General features: G+C 37.3%; 1 protein-coding gene across 5 annotated transcripts in view; it reads left to right on the top strand.

Annotated features, from left to right (window-relative positions):
- Nucleotides 1-4231: 4231 nt before the first annotated feature.
- SHC3 (SHC adaptor protein 3) overlaps nt 4232-20715 on the top strand; it is a 52556-nt gene continuing 36072 nt past the window's right edge. Inside the window, exons 1-4 of one of the 5 annotated variants that reach the window (XM_072359807.1) lie at nt 5291-5390; nt 5700-5784; nt 6691-6852; nt 16628-16698. In XM_072359807.1, the coding sequence (XP_072215908.1) occupies nt 6703-6852; nt 16628-16698 (221 nt within the window). In that variant the 5' untranslated portion in view covers nt 5291-5390; nt 5700-5784; nt 6691-6702. Of the gene's footprint in view, nt 4416-4638; nt 4689-5290; nt 5391-5699; nt 5785-6038; nt 6853-16627; nt 16699-20715 lie in introns of those variants that run through there. The other 4 variants (XM_072359806.1, XM_072359808.1, XM_072359803.1 and 1 more) reach the window with 4 other exon arrangements.

Raw genomic sequence — 20715 nt, forward strand, 5'->3', positions numbered from 1 at the left:
ATAATTACTTCGGGCCAGATAACAAGTAGCATTATTGTGAGAAGGTACAGTGACTCATACCAGCACTTTGTACAAATAGTGCAGAAGTATCCCACGTTCTCAGTATGGTGGGATGAGTGTTGCTGCCAGTAACCCTCCAACTGCTGGCTATTCTTTGCTGCAGAACTGTTAGAATTCTTTCAGCAAAAGCAGTGGTCAGTGATGTCTTCACTATAAATACAGCACACTGCGTAACTTCTTGTTTGCCAAGAAAACCTGTACAATTCAATGGCACAAGCTGGTGGATTGCATTTCAGAGTAAAAATAGATAATCAGACATTTGTCTTGACGTGTGCAATTAGTACATTTAAACTCTGCACTGTCCACAACTTATTCCTTCTTTTGCTCTGCCCTCAGTTCAATTTTTCATTTAGTGAAAGCATGTCTAGAATTTGTCTGCCTGGAAAAAAAAAAAAAAAAAAAAAAAAAAAAAAGTGTATTTTTCTGTGTTATTCTTCAGACAGGCACCATAGCACACATTTCATGCCAGTACAGCAAAGGTGATGACAAGTCAATGAAAGGAGTGTGAAAGGGCTGAACAGCTCTTGGAACTGACACCATGCAAACCACCAGGATTTTGGTTAGATGTACAATACAAGGTAAAGGTGCCCATTTATACTATTCCTTGTTTTTCTATCCTCATCATTTTGATTCTATCTTTCTAGTAAGAGGAGGGGAACACACAGCTTTAAGAAAGTTCATCATTTTTTAATGGGCAGTTACCAGCAAAGACAAGGCAGTTACCACTTATACAAGAATACAAGAAGGAGCAGTGTGATTTTCATAGTTCACAGAACAACAGTTTCAGACAAATATGAGGATCTGCTTATACAGAGAAAGTTTTGGGGTAAGGACCTTTATGTAAGTTATGCTAAGTGCTTAATGATTGCTTTGTATGTTGTATGTGTGAAAAGTAGGTTACTCCAAACGTAATGCCTCCTATTTATTTCCATGAAAATTATAGCAGATTCAAAGAACACAATAGCATTATTTGATAGTACAAATTCTCAGTTACAAAACAGTATTTTTCAGCAATCACTATCATTAGCTATGCATTTTTTTCCAGCAATGAACAAGAACCTACATGCCATGCTCACACAATTCTTCATAGGTTGGAGTTCTTGCATCATTTGTTTGTAAAGAATGTTGCTGTTTAGTTTTTCCTATGAATCTTCCTAATTGTTTAAAATAAAAATCCTGCCTCAGACAGATAAACATTTATCTAAATTTCTGATTTGTCTCTTTTTCATAAATGGATTGCATCATTAGCACCAGCAAATTTCAGATTGTTATAAGTGCCATCTTGCTTTTTAACTTGCAGGTTTCATTTAGTTGAATGACAGCTTTCATATCCTTGTACATGATACAGTCCTTATTTTCAGCTTTCATTCATGCATCACCTGTGACAGCAGAGGGAAATAATTGAATGATAATGTGTATATGCCAAAGAGAACTGACATTTCTGTCGGAACTGGAGCATCACAGCATTAGAGAGACAGTTATGGGTCCTGTGCTATCTTGCACAGGGCTGGACAGTTCTTGGTGGTGGAAGAAAACATGGCTGAGGGTCTTTCTCTGGGAAACAGGCTCCAGGTCTGGTGTGGCATTTCAGCTGAAGTGTGGCATCTGAACTCAGTCTGTACCTACAGGAGCAGTGTCCCTGCAGTCACTCTGTAGGAACATTGGTCTGAAGTGACTCTGTGGAGCTCCTTGTGCCTCCAGATTGGTTAGGTGAGGGAGGCTTTTCAGGTACATCACTTCATGTAAAACACTCTCACGAGATTCTCTCAAAATTTCCTGTGAAGCAGCCTAAGTAGAGCAAGAGAGAAAGAAAAGGGAAAAAAAAAGGGAGGAAAAAAAAAACAACAAAAAAACAAAACAAAACAAACAAACAAACAAAAAAAAAACGTAGCTCAACTGGAAGTAAAACAAGTGATAGTTTTTAAACCAATACTGGCAGCAATGCAAAAGTTATACAGGTTGTTGAGATGGTTGCATTCTCTACCAACTATTCCATGTCATTTTTCACAGAATGGAAGTGTCTCAATGAATAAATGTTCCTGTATTTTCAAGTAACCAGAAACAATCCTGTTTAGGATCAGCTTCTGGCTTAAAATGTGCTTATTTGCACAGAAATTTGTAGTCATACTTTGAACCTTAATTTACATTGGACTACTTCAATTTAATGCAGAAGTTGAATGTTAGTAAATAGTGATTGTTAGTTTTAAACATTTATATTTCCAACAGTGTGGTTTTCCAGAGAAATAACTTCCACTGCAGATAATGTTCCAATTTACTCACACAGCCAACCCTTAGCAATAAGGTTGCCACGGAAACAGCAAAACTGATCATGTGAGAGAACAGAATGAAAAGGAGAGGAAGGCAATTTGCAGCAGGTTTTTCTTTAAAGAAATCAACCCAATTTTTTTTTTTTTTTTAAATATTGGTTGGAGGGTTTTGTTGTTGTTTCTTTTCTTTTCTTTTCTTTTCTTTTCTTTTCTTTTCTTTTCTTTTCTTTTCTTTTCTTTTCTTTTCTTTTCTTTTCTTTTCTTTTCTTTTCTTTTCTTTTCTTTTCTTCTCTTCTCTGCTCTCCCCTCCCCTCCCCTCCCCTCCCCTCCCCTCCCCTCCCCTCCCCTCCCCTCCCCTCCCCTCCCCTCCCCTCCCCTCCCCTCCCCTCCCCTCCCCTCCCCTCCCCTCCCCTTCTCCCCTCCCCTCCCCTCCCCTCCCCTTCTCCCCTCCCCTCCCCTCCCCTCCCCTCCTATAATCCTATATGCTGATGATTTAATGCTGCAACATAATAACATTGATTATTTAGGACTTTTTGTAAAGAGGAAGGTCAACTACAATAGCCCTCATTTCTGCTTTGTGTGTGTTGCAATCAAACTTACGGCAACATCCGTATTCCAAGTTGTTTGACATTTTCAGTGTTTCTTGCAACAACTAACCCTAAATTAGTTTGGAGTATGTTTTCTCCAATTTTCTTCATGCACATCATTTTTAAAATTTAGTCCAAAATAAATCTTTCCACCACTGGTCACACAATTTTAACATTGCCAAATAGATTCCAAGAAATTTTGTACTCGGTCAGAGGTGGCTACATCCCCTTATTATGTGTATATTGCTAGGGCTATGTATTATTTTGAATTTATCAACACTGAAGTTCCACTCGTCATTTTATTTCTGAATCCACAATGAACTCACTGTTCCATGGCCATTTATTACTCATGGTGCCAGTGTCTGGCTCACATCCCTGCAAAAGAACAACAAAAAGGCTCATTTTTTAACTTAGATTCACTTTACTAGCTGACCTAGTGCGGCTGCAGATGGATTTGAGGGAAATAGTGCACTGAATGCCTTACTGTCAAGAGTGATGATAATGAACTCACTGGTTGCAGGCTAGTGTGGTATTATGTGAGCAAACTATGGGCATGTAGCCAGAAGACACCTTGTTATGATTTGACAACACCGGTGAAGAGACTGAATTCTAATTTTAATTGCATTTTAAGGCCACTACAACTTCTCCGAATTTTATTATTTCCTTGAGTGAGATTTGGGTGTGTTGCCTGCAGACAAAATTTTCTACATTTTCTGGTCCCAAGAATTACTATAAATTTTCAGATGTTCATTTTTTCTACTTTTGGGATAGATTTTCAAAGGAAATCAGTTCCCCTCAGACAAAGGAAATCAGTTCCCCTCAGACCAGATTTCAAGCTCTTGGAATCAGTGACTACTACTGCTTCGTTCTGCAACAGCATTAAGTGTCATATTTCCAGGAGAACTCAGTCCATTGGACATCTAGATAACATTTCTGTGACAGTGTCAGAGTTGCATCCTGCTGCTGTGGATCTGGAAAGTGGAATAAATCCCTCTGCTTCTCTCTCACTGGCCTGATGACAACAATATTTTAAAATATCTACTGTGCCAATAGTGCAAATACATACCTGCTATTTTATTTTTTTTTTCTTTTCAAGCAGTTTTATTATTATTATTTATTTTATTTTTATTTTATTTTTTCCCTTATGGGCATATGAATGCAGATCTATAAAATCTGTGAATCTGCTGACGCACAGGCAGAGCAGTTAAATATCAAACAAGATGTGCACACTCATGTTCTCACTCTGGATGCAAAGGAAGAACCCAGCCCTGGCTCTCCGTTTTTCCTCCCCTACCACCTCTATCCCAAATGGCCCTCGCATTTCTCCTCCAACACCCTTTCACCTACAGGAGCTTTACAGCGTGCTGTCACCCTCTCTGGCACCAGCTTTCTCTCGTGCTGCTGCAGGAAAGATGCCGCCTCTCTTCAGAATGAGGTCTTCCACTACTTAGCAAGCCTTTGCTGAATGAGTCATCAAAGCCGGCTGGTATTGGCTGGGCTGGTGAGTACCCAAGGGATTGCCTGTTAGAGGCTGTGAGGCCTTGCTTCATTCACAGAAATGTGAGGTTGCTAGCCAGTCCTTCCATTCACACACCCAGCGTCTCATTCATGTTTTGCAGTTTTGCTAGCTGCTTCTAATGAAGACAGCCATTTGGGAGTGATAGTGTTTTCTGGGCAGTAGAGACAAGTAAAAATAGGCTATGATATGCATATTTGCTGTTGCTATGCTAGGAGGATGAAGAGAGGAATGAATGCTGTGAGGATGCTGTAGCAGGTTAGCAGTGTGATGGTGAGAGGCTATTCCACAGATCACTAGAAGCACTAACACTGCCGTAATTCATCACTGCGGGGATAAGAGGAGCTGATTTAATTTAATGGCATAAATATACTAATTAAATAACTGTATTTAAGCTGTTTTGTTGTATTCAAATACTTTGGCCTTTAGTGAAGGGAGAGGGAAAGAATACCACAGGATTTTTCCTTTAAAATTTTCTGCAGTTATTTGTCTGTTTAAAAATGAATGCTATGTAATGTATTTTCATATGTCAAAAAGATATTTTGCAAAGAAGGTCAATTTATAGAAAAGAGCGATGTGGCATGTGATGAGCATTGTATTTCACAATGCTTTGTAGACTTTGCAATTTAAAAAGGAAAAAAAAATAAGAAAAAGGGAAGAAAAATAAAGTATCTGATTTCTTCATATTTTTCCCCTCCCCAGATCAATTGCTTGTGGTTGATATTTATGCTTAATAAGAATTGGTATATTTTATTCTTCACTGCACAACATCAGTGAGATGATGCATGAGCTTCTGAATACTCTCCTAGCACTTCTCATTTTTTTCAGAATTATAGCAAATATTCTAGGGGATGGAAGATGTGCTTCACATTTTTCTTTGGAGTGAATATCAGTGGTGAAAGAAAAAACATCTCTTATGCCTGTTGCTGGATATCAGAGAAATACTCACTTCACACATAGGTACTTTATATAATCCTGCATTAAAACATAGGGTTGCTGTGAGGTAGGGAAGAAGGATTGTTTTATCTGTAAAAAATTGGAAGTAACAACTTATGTGAGAAACAACATTGACACAAAAGCTTGTAAAATCTTCTAGGCTGCTTTTGTGAAGGAAAATGGTATTTTCTTTGATTCTGTCATATGTGTTTGAAATGCTTAAAGGTATTCTTTAAACCTTCAAGATCTGTGTTTTGCTGGTGGGGGGAGAGGGGAATATGTATGTATATATATTATCCAGAGATTTGCTATGTAGCTGTGTCTTCTTTATAGATTCACAAATATGTGAGGTGAAAGAACAGTAAAACGGAAGAATGAAGTGTGGTGTTTTAGAAAAGCTGTTAATTCGTTTTTAAAGGTAATTGTCTTTGGTATGAAAAGAAGTAGTGGGGGGAGGAAATATCCAAGGAAATATAATACGTTAAAAGGAAATATCTGTTTGAGAAGAGAGGATAAGGACATTTGAGAATCAATTGGTGCTGGTGTGCTGTAAGTGGGTGGATTTTTTTTTATTATTATTTTTGTATTTTTTTTTTATTATCTTTTTCCTACAGGAAGTGATTTGCAGTGCTCACTGAGCCTTTTGTTGAAAAGGGTCCTTTTCATTTGTGTGAGTCATGCTTTAGCTGTGAGCAAGTTGGCAGCTCTAAGCAGAACTGGGATCTCTGTTGTAGAAAACTGTTACTTCACCTAACGTTAATGTGGAACCACAAGAAATATCTTTAAAATATGTATTTTTTATTCTTCATCATATTGTTTGCTTTTTTTACCCCAAAATCTTGTTCTCTGCCTGTGTTGCTATGAATCACCTGCTATGTTAGCAAGGGCATCTCCTGCATTGGCATCGGATTTGCCAGAACATATGCAGGAAACTAGATAGAAGGGCATGCTTCAACGTACCAAGTATAACCGCTTCAGGAATGATTCAGTGACATCAGTTGATGATCTTATTCACAATCTGTCCATGAACAGCAAGGTCTCAGCAGTTGCTACGACTTCAGCAGCACCTTCATACCTGGTCACTCCAGAGGTTCTCCGCAAGGACCAAGAAGATGGACCCACCACCCTGTGTACTCTCATCCATAAAGTGTCCCACTTGAAATTCTCTAATACAGGCAGCCTCTTGGGTATCAAAAACCTGTCCTCTGCAGTAAAGGAGCTTGCAGTCTCCAAGTTACAGGGAGGCTCGAGTGCTTCTAGCTCAGCAGCAGAAGCTTCTGACAGCACACGTAACCTTGTCTCTGCCAATTCGTGTTCACTGCAGGACACGAGCAAGATGAGTATGGGGAAAAAAACACGGTCAGAGGAAATGCGCCCAGAGGATGAAGACTGCAATCAAAAGAGCAGCATTGTCAATAAACCCTCTCAAGGATGGCTGCACTTGAGTGAGAAGATCCTGGGACCTGGTGTGACGTACATTGTGAAGGTTGGTCTGATTTCTTCCATTTTCTTTTTCAATGAAAAATTCTGTGCTGGTTTTGATGGCAGGCTATATGGGCAGAAAGGATCTCTATTTGTATGCTCCTTTTTTGTGCATAATGCATGGTATGTAAATGCAGAAAGGCAGTGTTGGAAATTGCTTATTTATTACTTATACCAGAGCAAACCTGCAAATAGACTGCTTGTCAGATAATATGCTGCAGCTGGGTTAAAATACTGTTTTTAAGCTAACAGCGATTTTTCTTACTATTGTGGTGGTTGTTCCCACTCATCTTCCTAATTTAGGTTTTCAGTGTTATCTAGCATATTATATATATCTTGGATGCATTAGCTTCCAACATGGCTGGTGCAATCTACAGTAGGAAAGAAATACACCCTGTTGTATGAACATGCATCTATCTTGCATGATATTTCAGACTGGAAATACATTTAAGGGCAAGTGTGCTTCTAATGTGAAAGTATAAGGCACAGATTATAATTCTTACCATGTTCCACAAATAGAAATACTTTTGTGGGTAGAGCAGGAAAATGCTTGTTGTACATAATGAGAATTCAGTCACTTCTAATGTTATTGCTCTTTTCAGTTCACTGATACTGCATGTCAAGAGCAGCAAATCACAAGTTTCAAGGGTAATATTTTGGTATGCTTTGAAAGTATTTTGCAATGACCTGTTAAATTAGATCTTCTGAGAATAGGTTATTTATGTGCAGCATTGTTTTGCAGTCAGGTAAGATACTGGTTATGCCTTCTAGCACAGTGTTCACTAAGTGTAAAAACAACATCTGCAATTCATTCTTCAGTCACTCTTCTTTGCTGAGAGGCTTTTGCATCATGTTAAACTGTGGCAGACTGTTAATATTTTATAGACCTATTTTAAATCTCCCCTTATTTTGGGTGCAGAAGTATTGTTTGCAATAAAAGCATGACTTTGTATCAGGATGCTTGTTATTTAACTCTTAACAATATTTCTTATAATATATATAGGCAGACAGTCACTGTGAGAATTCACTGCTTCTGTTTGTTTTTACCTGAAATCAAACACATTATTCATTTTCTGTGTTTTTCACTGGTGGAATTTATATATGCTTTGATTTGAAAAGAAAATTAAGATTATATATGAGTGAACTTTGATTTAAGATTTAGAAAAAAACATATTAACTGCTAGACTCCTGTGATGAAAACCTGTAGCATTTATGTAAGAAAGGACTCTCTTTGTCTATTTTGAATTATGTTTTTTTAACATTGGCAGCGTACTTCAGGAATCACACCTTCAAATGTACAATCTTGAAAGCGCAGCAGTTTTTCAGCAGTTTTTCAGAAACTTACATCAGGTTTATACCCAGCTTAGTGCAAATGCACCCGTTACAACTTCCATCTTCTGGATCTTTGCTGTAGTAAATAGAATAAATCAAGCAGTTCAGCTTGATGTCTAAGCTGATGTATGTTCTTTAAAAAACTGATATATCTACAGACTCCATATTTATGATTTTAAACTTCTAATTATGATTTTCAGGTTTTGAAGCATAATGTTTTGGCTGCAGAAGTTTTGCACCTTAGTGTTAGGGGAAATCTGGTGCAGAACATAAGCTGCTAGAGCTAATCTGCATGGAGATTTAAAAGGAAAGACATCTTAGTCAATGTTCAAGGTAGCAAGTAAACTGTCTGGGTGTTCACTCATTTCCAGTATGTACTTGAGAAAATGAAGCACTTCACTTGTGACACTGTTGTGCATATTGCAAGCATTTGCTTTGGTTAATATCACACTGCAGCAATTGCATTCATCTTCTATTATATGTCTTGAAAATTACATTTGAAAAGTACTAAACTACATGCAGCCTCTTTTTTCACTAAAACGTGTAACACACAGGGAATAAATAAATTTTAAAAAGGCAGTATGCAAAACATGTTTGCATATAGAATGGTAAGTGCCCAATGCATGCATTTCTGATTCTAGCATTTCCACGTTTTTGCATGCAAAAATGTATGTTTGCAAAATACAAACAAAAAGAAATATTCTGCATATAAAACTACTGATATTTCTAAATATGGAATCTTGTTAAAGTTCATTCCTTTTAGCATCTGCATTATATGAATATTTTTGAGCAAGATGCTGGTAGTCTTCTTTCATATCCTAGAAGTAAGAAATAAGAATTTTAAAAAAAAAAATTATTTATTTATTTATTTTTTAACATGTGTTGTTTTCAGTGTTGTTGAGATGGAGATTAGAAAGTTGATAAATAGAAAATTTGCTTCCCTGTGCTATCTTTCTCCTTGAGAAGAGGAGAAAGATAATTTCCCTAACAAGAAATGAGACTTTAAAGTTGACTTAAGAAATAGCAATTCAAGATAAGATTAAATATATTCTCCTTTCCCTAGCTGAATCCTTAGCATTTTTTTTTAAATGGAGTTCTGAAACATAATCCTGTGACTTGAGCATGAGATGATGACAATGTTTTAACAGGGGACAAATGTAAAATCACTATTAATTTCTTATGATAATTATAGATGTATCCAAATTGGAATGGATTCTCTTTTTTGCACAGATTTAGGAGATAGCCTTTTTGTTGTTGTTGTTGTTTTTATTTTTGAGATGTTGTGTGATGATTTCTAAGGCTACTCATATCTACAACTCTGATACAAGAATAGAGGGGAAAAAAGGTAGAAAAAGTTACAATCTTAAAATCAAGAGAAAATATCTATATAGAGAGATATAATAAGATATATGTATCTATATTTATCTGTATATAGACATTTTCTCTCTTTCTCTCTCTCCCTATATATATATATATATATATGCTGAATATATACATATATTTATATATACATACACAGATATATATCCTCTCTCTAAAGAGAGAGAGGAAAACTATACTTGGAATCATGGAGAAAATATTGTACATTGTTACACAGCTTAACTTCAATGTTTCCCCCAGCAAGTGGTATTTTTAGTCACATAAAATCTTAGTCATACATTAAGAGTTATGTTAAAGAATGTAGAATCTATTGCCTAGTACTGTTCTACTATTTGTCCTTCTGCCCTGATTACAGTGGCATAGAAGTACCATTTCTTTACCAAATGGCACTTTCTCTCTGTGACTCACTCTCAGAAAGAATGGGAGACATTCAAAAAGTGTTCATATTTTTTCTTCAAGGCCTCTCTGTTTATGTGAATCCCCACCTAATAAAGAGGGCCTTTACAGACTTTTTTTTATCTCTGTGTGGGGAAAAGGATAACAAATTTCCATCTTTTTCGCTGTCGGCAGATCCTGATATCTTCTTACACATTCAAGACCATTTATTAGTAGATATATAGAGTTAGTATGCCAAAAGTTAGTAGATATATTCAGCTGCCCACAAAATATTAAAATTGGTGGCATTTATCTACAAATAGTTTTACAGAAAGGAGAAAAAAAAATAGTGGTGCTTTTTCATATTTAATGATTCTTGATAAGTCTTCTTGAGAACAATAGTACTACATATTTCTGCAAATGTGTAGTCAATATACAGGGACTTCAGATTTGTATGTGCATGTATATTATACATTCATATATGACTTAAAAGGATTTTTTTATGTATTAAGGTGGATTGATTCTTTATATAACACTTAAGCAAAAATATGAAAAAAAAGAAAACAAAACAGTTGCCTTCTTTTTTTTTTAGAAGCTGTTTACTAGCAGTGGATCTGACTTAAGAATTTATTTAGTTGAAGTTTCACGGTCTTTTTGTATTGACTAAATGTGAAGCACATTGTTCTGTTGTTGTCAGAATCCTGCTGGAAGTCTGTCTCTCTTTACTTAAGTGACTGAATGCCTTAATGAAAATCTTCAAGAAACTTTTTGTAAGGGGATTTACATGACTAAAGCAAGGCATCTAGCAAATATACAGTGACTTAAGTCGTGCAGTGGATTTTTTAAAATGTGACCTTTCTTTTATAAATAATAAATTCTATAATAATGTACTCTAGATGCCAAACACTTACTGCTTGGTGACAGTGAATCAAAATATATCAAGACACAGATATACAGAGAAAGTCTTATTTCCCTGCAGACTCTTATGAGAGTTTTTCACAGTTATTATAATTAGAAGAGTGTTTCTCTGTTTCTCATGGCAGCATACGTTTATGACACATTTTTAGTGTTGGATTCTGACAATGTCATATAGGACATTTCCCTCATTCAGAATGATGCTGCCATTGTTTCATTACTACAGTACTGCTGAGACCCACAGGAAGCAGGTGCACTATTATGGAGATCTTGGGAAGCATGGGGCAGATTGTTTCCCACCAGCATGTGCTGGTGGAGGACAGGCACCAGGTACCCTCAGAAGCAGCCCTGAAGATGAGCTTTGCCCTAGGGGAGGGGAAGAAAATGACATTGCATGTGGCAGGGCTCCACAGAAGTCTGTGGACAAGGGACCTCAGCCCTCACTAGCTCCACATGTGCCTCAGTACATCTCTGTGGTCATCCTAAGGCTCAGTGTAGTTATTACATTTTGGAGATAACTGCAGGAGAGAATTAGTTTGGGAGTTCAGAAAATGCCTATGTGTATAGAAATCTCTGAAACGTGTCACTACAAGCGTATCTTCTTACACAAAAGACTGATGAAATTTCAAATAACAGACTATAAGATTAATTTATGCTACTTTATGATGTGCATGTGCAGTATAACACTAATTCTAGGTAAGACTTCATTATGTGTTAATTGATAGCTAAGTAGAGCATTTATAGGCAAATATTTATATCCCAAACTTCCAGAGAAACTGAAAATCTAACAGCTGACTTGAAGGCTCTGTAACTGCTGCTCATACAAATTTATTTTTCTCCAAATATCAAGCCTTCCTTCTGCCTGTAGTTTTTTCTAACCCCATGTTAGAAATATCACAGAGCCAATCTTCTATTCCACTCTTCTTCTTAAAATATCTAGATACTCTGACATAACTCTGAACGTTGTCGTTTTCCCAAGTCTATTAGGCTAGTAATGACATCATCTGAAATTATGATGATTGGTTGTTTGGATGAAGAAATTAATGTATGTTGCAATAGAAGCAAAGTAGTCTGAATCTGACATAAAAGCTCTACTTTTGAAATAGGGAGTCATCAGCTGGGCTTAATTAGCAATAGTCAGCTCTTTTTGTTGTTGTTGTTAGCACTAGCCCTAACAAGTATAAAATAAGAGAAAAAAAGAAAAAAGAAAAAAAGTCAGGATATTACTCTAAATACACATAAGAAATAGCTATGGCAAGCAAAAAAGTGTTCTCTTTTGTATACTTCACAAGTAAATGCACGGTCTAAGCCAGAGGGTGACAAATTGTCCAACTTATTACGGAGTACCTTACAGTATGTTTCAGATTTTCTATTTTCAAAAATTAGGTCTGTATACACCATGCAGAATCACAGGGTGATACCTCTGTTTTTCATCGAGTCCCTAGGCTATTATCAGCATTTGTGAAATGCAAGAGCAGATTTCAGATACTTTACTGTTTGAAGGCACTGACTAATTTATGGCCGACTGCCAAGTGTATATCTGTTTGTTGACATAACCATGTTATCCTTTATATAACTTGCATGAGGCTATGTGTGTTGCAGGTGCAATCTGCAGTGCTGTGAGCCACTCAGATTTATAGCAAGTAGCTGGGAACACAGATTTGAAACCACTTTCAATTTGCTGTGAATAAGCATGCAGCTTTATTGAACTAATGATATTCCAGTAGTTTTCATTCAGAGATTAGGCTTCCTTATTTTGTCTGAGAGTGGGTGATGGGTTTATCTTCATGCTACACAACCTTTGGGCAGACACTAGTCTGCTAGTCAGTGCCACCCATACACCTGCCATTTAAACATGTGTTGTTCCTGGGCTGGACTACTTCAGTGCCATAGGTGCCTAAGCGCTGCCGTATTTTTATAAAAACATTTCTTGTTGTTTCTACTACTAGCTTCTGAAACAAAAAATGAAAGATTTCTTTTAGTAAACTGATGTTCTGAATGAGCTCATTACAAACCGCTGAGCAAGATTTCATGTTCTAGGGGAAAAAGATAACTCTGATGGTGACTTCTCTCGCTTGTCTTTCCTCTTCACTCCATGCACATGAACACACTCAACCCTCATTTGTTAAACTGTCTGTTTCTGACACATGGTGAAGAACTCTTTACCCTTTCTTGCACTGAGTACTGTAAAAAATAAAAATAATAAAAAAAAAATTAGTTGCTGAGCAATAATTTTCTGAGCGAATCATGGAGAAGACAGAGATACTTCAGGGAATTTGGAAAAATTCTTTGCTGTGGAATGAACTAAAAACTTGGAATGTATTATGTTTACCTGAAAAAATGATGGCTAGATTTTGAACCACTGCAGTAGAAGACATGATTCCAGAAGAACGTGACACTGTCCTTTAAGCTTTACATCAGTGTCCTGCAAGGCACAGTTTAGAATGCAAAGTGTTGGTTATGATTCTAAAACCTCTGAATGGGGAGGCATTCATTCATCTGAAAGATGTCGCCTTAGGGTGTGGTACCATTCAGTGAAGTTATACAAGCTGGAAATTTCTCATTCAAATATGAGAAACTAGACAGAAGGTAGAACATTATCAGAGAGAGCGTGGTACTCCCAAATTTTCCTACTTCGAGGTGAGCTGCATTTGGTGATTTTGTAAATTGAGTATGAGAGGGAGGATGCTAGTGGGATGCTATCATGATGCACAGTAGCCAGTTGGTTAGAATGTGCATTAAGTGTTGGGTGAAGAGGAGCTTTTATTTGAAGTAGACTGTTTTATAACTATACTCCAAATGTTTCATGGAATGCCTAAAACAAAAGATAGCATTTCTTTTTAAATGGGATATGTATTTGTTGAAATAAATGAATAATTTATTTACTTGCTATCTTGGTTGTATGTCTCCCTTCTGTGAATCCTTGTCAGGATGTACTTCAAGTGGATATTTTTAGAGAACAGTGTTGGTCTTTGGGAATAATTGAAGCATAGCAATAGGTGAGTTATATGTCCCTGTAGTTGGCCTTTGGGCCTTCTGAATGTCAGTTTTTATAATAATTTCATTAATGGTGATTAAGTGTTCACATCTTTTATCCAAGAAAATCAGTTACCATCTTTGCCTTGATCAGTCAGGAAAATTGCAAGCCTTACTATATTGTGTTCAGCTGTCTCCATACTATACATAAAGCAAGTATAAGATAATTTTTCCATCTGACTTTCCTTCAGTCTCGTTTTGTCTCTACTTTCATTAATGCGGATCAGGTAGTATGACTCAAAAGAGTCTAACTGCACGCCTTCTAAGTATGCTAATAGATATTTGTCAATTACTTGTGTGTTTATTTCAATACATGTGTGAATATGTGTTTGTGTATTTATTTGCACGCCTGCATGTACTTGTGAAACCACCTTTCACAGTTTACTTCTAAAGTATTTGACTTAGCCCGCAAAATTATGCAATTTCTGAGCTTAAAAAAGCTTGTGACAAATATAGACAAGTGAAGGAACAAGTACAATTCAAGAGTCTTTTGGTATCAAGTGGCATAAATGGATGTGTTGAAAAAATAATGAAAACCAAGTATTTCAGTAGGAAACAGTCACTGGAACGCCTTTGAATAGTTTTCCAATTTACAACATATTTAACTAAAAAAAAATACACTGTATTAAATAAATATTGGGAAATATTTATTTTTAAAAGAATCATAGAGCTAAACTAAAATGATTCATTGCTGTATATTGGCATAACTTAACTGAGTTCAGCTGATTATCTCAATTGATCTTCATCTTTGAGAAAATCAAATCATCCTCTGAGATACTTAAAAATAGAATTAATAGCTTAACTTCTCTCATCAGAACGTGACAATTTTTTTTCTTGATCCTTTAAGTGCTCAGGGAGAAGCCTACTATAAAAATAGTAGCTACTTGCAATGATATACAGGAGGTTACCTTTTCTTTCACTGTTTTGGGCTTGGTAATAATCTAACAAGCCTTATTTTGAAAGCTCTGTGTGCCAGGATCGCTATCAAGAAGATATTTTCCACAGGGATTTTACAAACTTTTTGAAAACCTAAGATAAAATTGCAGAAGAATTCTTAAATAATAATAATAATAATAAATTGATCTTGAAATAAGCCTTCCCATAAACTGCAGGCAATTATAATCCAAATTTGAGCAATTTAATGAATATGAATTATTTGATATTCTAGTCTGTTTTATTTAGTGTTGTAACAACTTCATAACATTTAACAAATAAAAATGGACATCTGAAAACAAAACTGTGATTTCCTCAGTTTGTAAACATTTTGTAACATATATGTTTCTGTACAAAAATTACTAATGAAGATCCTGATAATAAAAAACATATTTATATATCAGTAGAATAAAAAACTCCTAAGCAGACACAAAATGCTGACCTCATTTGGTTTTTGCACCAGTTTTGTGTCTAAATAGATTTAATTACACTACAGATTGGTGTTAGGCTAGAACAGTGTTATCAAGTTAATTATCTAAAAACTCATTCCAGCTTTCCCTAACTTTCAAAAGCTGAGTGAATGGCTGAGTACATGCAGTGATGCTGCCATTGGACATGCCTGCCATAAGCTGGTTTGTACAAAGCCATTCTACAAATTCTACCTGTTGATATCTGCAGCTATAGCTGTAGGCTTTATCATGTGCAAATTATGCTTCCTCTTGGAAGCAAGTTGAGAATTCACCTAAGTTTTTCTCACTCCCTTGATAGTTACTATTACATCTGAACCTATTTTCCGACTTACTCCCTGTTTTTCAAAGAGATACAGGGCAGAAGTGTGCTCCAATAAGTCTGGTCTTCTCCTAAATATTAGCCGGCTTTCGTATCCCTCCTCTCTAGAATAATTCTGTTGAAACCATCTCCCAGCATTTGTTATTAGCGTATTTTCTTAAGACTTTCCTGTATCTTTATATTGTTGCCACTAATGAAAATGCTAACAAAAATCCCACCTATGCCTGAGGTGATCATTAAGGAATTTTCAGATTGCTGATGCTGTTTACAGTTTCCCTGCCACAATGTTTTTTCCCCCCACTAACTAATGGTAGTTGAATTTGTTTTTCTGCACTTTTTTTTTTTTTTTTCCTAACGTTATTTTTAATTTGAATCACTTTGTATGTAAAATAAAAAATAAAACATGGAAAATAAACTAAAAATCAGCACATTACAGACAAGATGTATTAAAGGCATTAGATTAAACTTATAGAGAGATGTTGAATCAGACTTAAGACTTGAGTGAAATTAAGTGTTTATGGAAAAGTTGTGTTATTCAAGAACATAATCACAAAAATCTACATAGCACATAGGATTCATGGGATGTAAAAATACAAATTCACAGAATTGCAGATTCACAAAATGGCCAAGTTTGGAAGGGACCTCAAGGATCATGAATCTCCAAACCCCCCTGCTACAGGCAGGGCCACCAACACATTTAATAGTAGACCAGGCTGTCCAAAGCCCCATCCAGCCTGGCCTTGAACACCTCCAGGGATGGGGCATCCACAGCCTCTCTGGGCAACCTGTTCCAGCACTTCACCACTGTATCTGTAAAGAACTCAACCCTGATATCCAACCTAAATCTTCCCTCCTCCAATTTAAAACCATTTCCCCTTGTCCTGCTGTTATCTACCCTTTCAAAGAGTTGATGCCCCTCCTGTTTCTAGGCTTCCATTGTGCAATGCCTTTCAGTGAGCAGTTTATAATAGAAGTCAAGAATAATTACATGTTTTTCAACTGTTTCTTTTTCCTTGCAGTACTTGGGGTGCATAGAAGTCTTGCGTTCAATGAGATCTCTTGACTTCGATACCAGAACACAGATTACAAGGTAAGACTTTATACAAGCGTATATTTAAAATTAAGTGTGAATTGTGTCCACAGAGAGGAAGGGTTATGAAAATAGCAAGACAAGACATACAGTAAATAGTAAATATTTTATGGATACCTTAGATCTGGTTGTTTGTTTGTTTCTGTTTTTGTTTGTTTGTTTGTTTTGTTTTGTTTTGTTTTCCTTTACAAAAGCAAACATCACACCAAGTGTTAATACAGCTCCAGTGGAGTCTAAGGGATATATTCCCTTTTTTTTTTTTCCTTTTTTCCTTCTTTTTTTTCTTTTTTTGTTTGTTTGTTTGTTTGTTTTGTTTTGTTTTAATTTTTTTAGTTTTATGTGCAAGGAACAGCTTTAGAAAACTTTAGTCTGTTTTTTAAATGATGCTGCCTACAAAGGCACTTAGCTAGCTAGCACTTTCATGACATTTAAGCTAGCAAGAATGAGAACTGTGTTTGTCTACAATCTGTATACAAGCCTACAAGGCATTTGTCAAAATTAGTCAGGGAGCTGATTTGAAGCATCATGTTTGTAGGTTTTAATAGTTTTGGGTTTTTTTGTTGTTTTTTTTTTTTCATGAAAAGATGTCAGATTAAAAACCATCTGGACAATGAGGATAAATGAAAATGCATCACCACAGTGATTATCTAAAAGAAATGAACAGATATGTTCTTTTCCAGATAATACGTAACAAACAACAAGCTTATATTAGACTCTCATTACAGTTCTTCTTTGATACCTATCCTGGTATTGTTCTAAAGGTAGTATAGTGTCTTAAGAAATTACCATGAATCACTTTATTACTAAGATATATTTTGAGAACTGTATCAAGTAGTGTTTTGAAGATGTTTTCACTTGAAAAGCTGAAGTCATTGATACAGTCAACTGTGGTGTTGCCATCACATTTCAAATGGCCACAGACACAGCTGCTGATGGTCTTTCATAAAATATGGACATACTATAGATAACTAAGTATTTCTGTCATTAAATGACTAAAATGACTTACTTTAGGCCTGGATGCCATACTAATGGTCTGTATGCACTGACTTTGAGTTACCCTTGCATATATCAGCCTTGAATAGGACCCTGTGTGTCCCTAAAAATGTTCAGCATTTACTTGTCAAGACACTGATTAGATGAAAGGCATAAAAGCACAAGGACTGATTAATGGCAGAATTCCGGATTTCAGACAATATAGACAATGGTGGCATCGGAGAATTTTCTCACTGTGTTGTAGTGTATATTTCTGTTATTTGCAACAGTGAACTTCTAAAATGACTGCATGTCCACAGGGACATGCAGACTTACAGCGCCAATGCAGATGGTACATCTGTGATGATCACTGTGAATTTAGATGACTTATTGTGATCTTATCGTGGGCTCCACAAGTTCTCAGCTCCCTGCAGCTGCACTACAAGGCCCTCTGTGTGAGAGGTGATGTGAAATTCGCTATGCTTTTTTCAGTATCTGCAGAAAGTGACTTCCTAGCAGCTCTGATTCTTCTCTGACCCATGACTTCAGAATTCATATACAAGCTTGTATCACAACTGCTCAATATAATGCTGTTTTTTTCCTAGACTTTGCAAAACCAATCGTAGAAGAAACAGATCTATGTTGGGCCAATCTTATTTCTGGTATCATGCAGTATTTGCCAAGCAACATAAAAGTAATTTGGAAAAGATAACCAGTGTTATCTGGTGTGTGTGTGTAGAGCAAATGAGGGCAACGTCAGAGCCTTTATTTGAGAAATACGCGCTACTTGAAAAGATATCAAAAGGAATTAACTCGCCCTTCCCAGTAGCAGTTTGGAGAAAGAGACTGTTTGTACAGTCGTGCAGGAGAGAAGGGTGGGGGGAAGGAGGAACATGTTCATGAGCAAGCATTGCAGTCCTGACATGCCTGGACAGTATCTGGTAACTATATGGGCAGCCTCCATGCTGTAACCACTGCCCACATGGGTTTCTGTCCTGCATGTCATAATTTCCGATGCAGCCAGTGGGCTATGTCTTCTGCTGATGTACTTCCTAACCACTGGACTGCATCCAGTGTGTCAGCTTCATCATTGCCTAATTACTGCAAGGGTTGATGTCCAGAGACATGGTATGCTCATACAGTTCTGTGCCTAACCACATTCCATATATCAATCAACCCACGTATCTTTGCCCCAGATAGGTCAGGCATGAATCATCCAATCCTGAATGGCCCACTGTGCTATCCAGAGCACGAGCACTTGGTAGACTGCCCAACTATCCGTGCAGATGTTCAGTGTGCTGTTGCCAGGCTCTAGAGTTATCACCATCCACACAGCTTGTAGCCCATCCCACTAGCTACTTCGTCCAACCCCTTCTTCAAACCATATTGTTTCAGTTGAGGGATAGTATGCAACAGCTTGCCACGTACTTGGGTTCCCTCTGCTGTGTACAAGGTATCTTCTGGAATAAGATATATCCCCTCCTCTACTGGACTCTTCTCTGGACAAGTAACCATTGTTTCTTCAGGTGTCTCACTGTGGTGTTATCGGCCCAGGTATCTTTTGCAGTTCTTCCTGCAGTGGAGATGATGACAAGTAGCTTCTCTGACTAAGATATGCGACCTAGCATGCTACTGTTTGTGATTGGGCCACCCTGGTCTCAAGAATGTGGGTTAGGTCTTTTACCCACCCCTGAATCGGTAAAGTTATTTGACAATAACCTCTGAAGTCTGAGTTATTGGTTCTACCACCTGCAGTACAGAATAGGTGGCCAACAACTGCTTTTCAACCATGCTGTATCTCTCTTCTGCTCTATGCCAAATTTGTAACCAGAACCCAATTGGGATTCAAATGGAACTCTGGTGCTGCCTCAACCCCCAGCCAAACCCTTCTTGGGTTACATGCACATTTAGTTCATCTGGAAGGGTTGCAGGAAAGATATCCAGTGCCTAGGCCTGTTTAACAGCTATGTTTGCTTTCTGGAAGGCTTCTTGTTTGCTACTCCAATCCCATACTTGGCCTTTTTTTGTTAACTGGAATAAAGGTTTTAGCAGTTGTGCTAAGTGGGGTATAAAGGATCACCAGTATATACCCCCTAACTCGTGCAACTTCTTTGGTTTCCTGGGAGCCAGGAACTCCTGAATCTTATCTGTGATTGCACCGGGTAACACCTTAGTCTTACCTGACAAGACAACACCCAGGAATTTAACTGATAGCCCTGGTCCTTGTACTTTTTGTGGATTTATAGCCTACCCTTTTTCCTGTAAATAAGTAATTAATGATGGTAGTGTCTTCTCTAATGCCTTGATTGAGTCAGAGATTAGCATCAAAGCATAGAAGTAGTGGTACATTTTGACAGTAGCTGGTTTGTTCCAATTTGCCTACTCACATGCCACCAAATTATGACAAAAAGTCAGTGAATGCACATACCCCTGAAGTAGGACTTGAAAAATGCACTCCCTGCCCTCCCGTGAGAATGCAAACTGGTCTTGAGATTCCTTAGCAATTGGAATGCTGAAAAATGCATTTGCTAGATCCACAACACAGTGATATGCTTCTCTCTCTCTCTAGTTAATGTATCCACGAGGGAGAAGATGTTGGGTATGGCTGCATGGATTGGTGTTGTGACTTTCTTTAGTTTTCTGTAGCCTACTGTCATTCGCCATGTACAATCTGACTTCCTGGCTGGCCATATGGGGGAGTTGTATGGGCTGTGTGCAGGTCTAATGATCCCTACTCTCTCCAGCTTCTGCACAGTCTTGGTGATTTCTTCTTGCCCATCTGGGAGTCTATACTGCTTTCTATTTGTGATCAGGCGTGTTCCTCGCTGTAAACTTTCTTTTTATTTGTGATCAGCGTGTTCCTCGCTGTAAACTTTCAACCCTGCGGGAGGGGCACCCCCCAAACTGGTTCCAGCTTGCTCTGTGGACATCTAATCACCATACTGTTCTTGGGCTGTTCCATCCTTATCTTCATGGCCTTCATCCCCTTGTTTTCTCAGACTTAGTGTCTGCAATTCCCGCTCTCTCTGCCCCCCCTTAACATAA

This window comes from Excalfactoria chinensis, chromosome Z, assembly GCF_039878825.1.
Source record: "Excalfactoria chinensis isolate bCotChi1 chromosome Z, bCotChi1.hap2, whole genome shotgun sequence".
NCBI lineage: Eukaryota > Metazoa > Chordata > Aves > Galliformes > Phasianidae > Excalfactoria > Excalfactoria chinensis.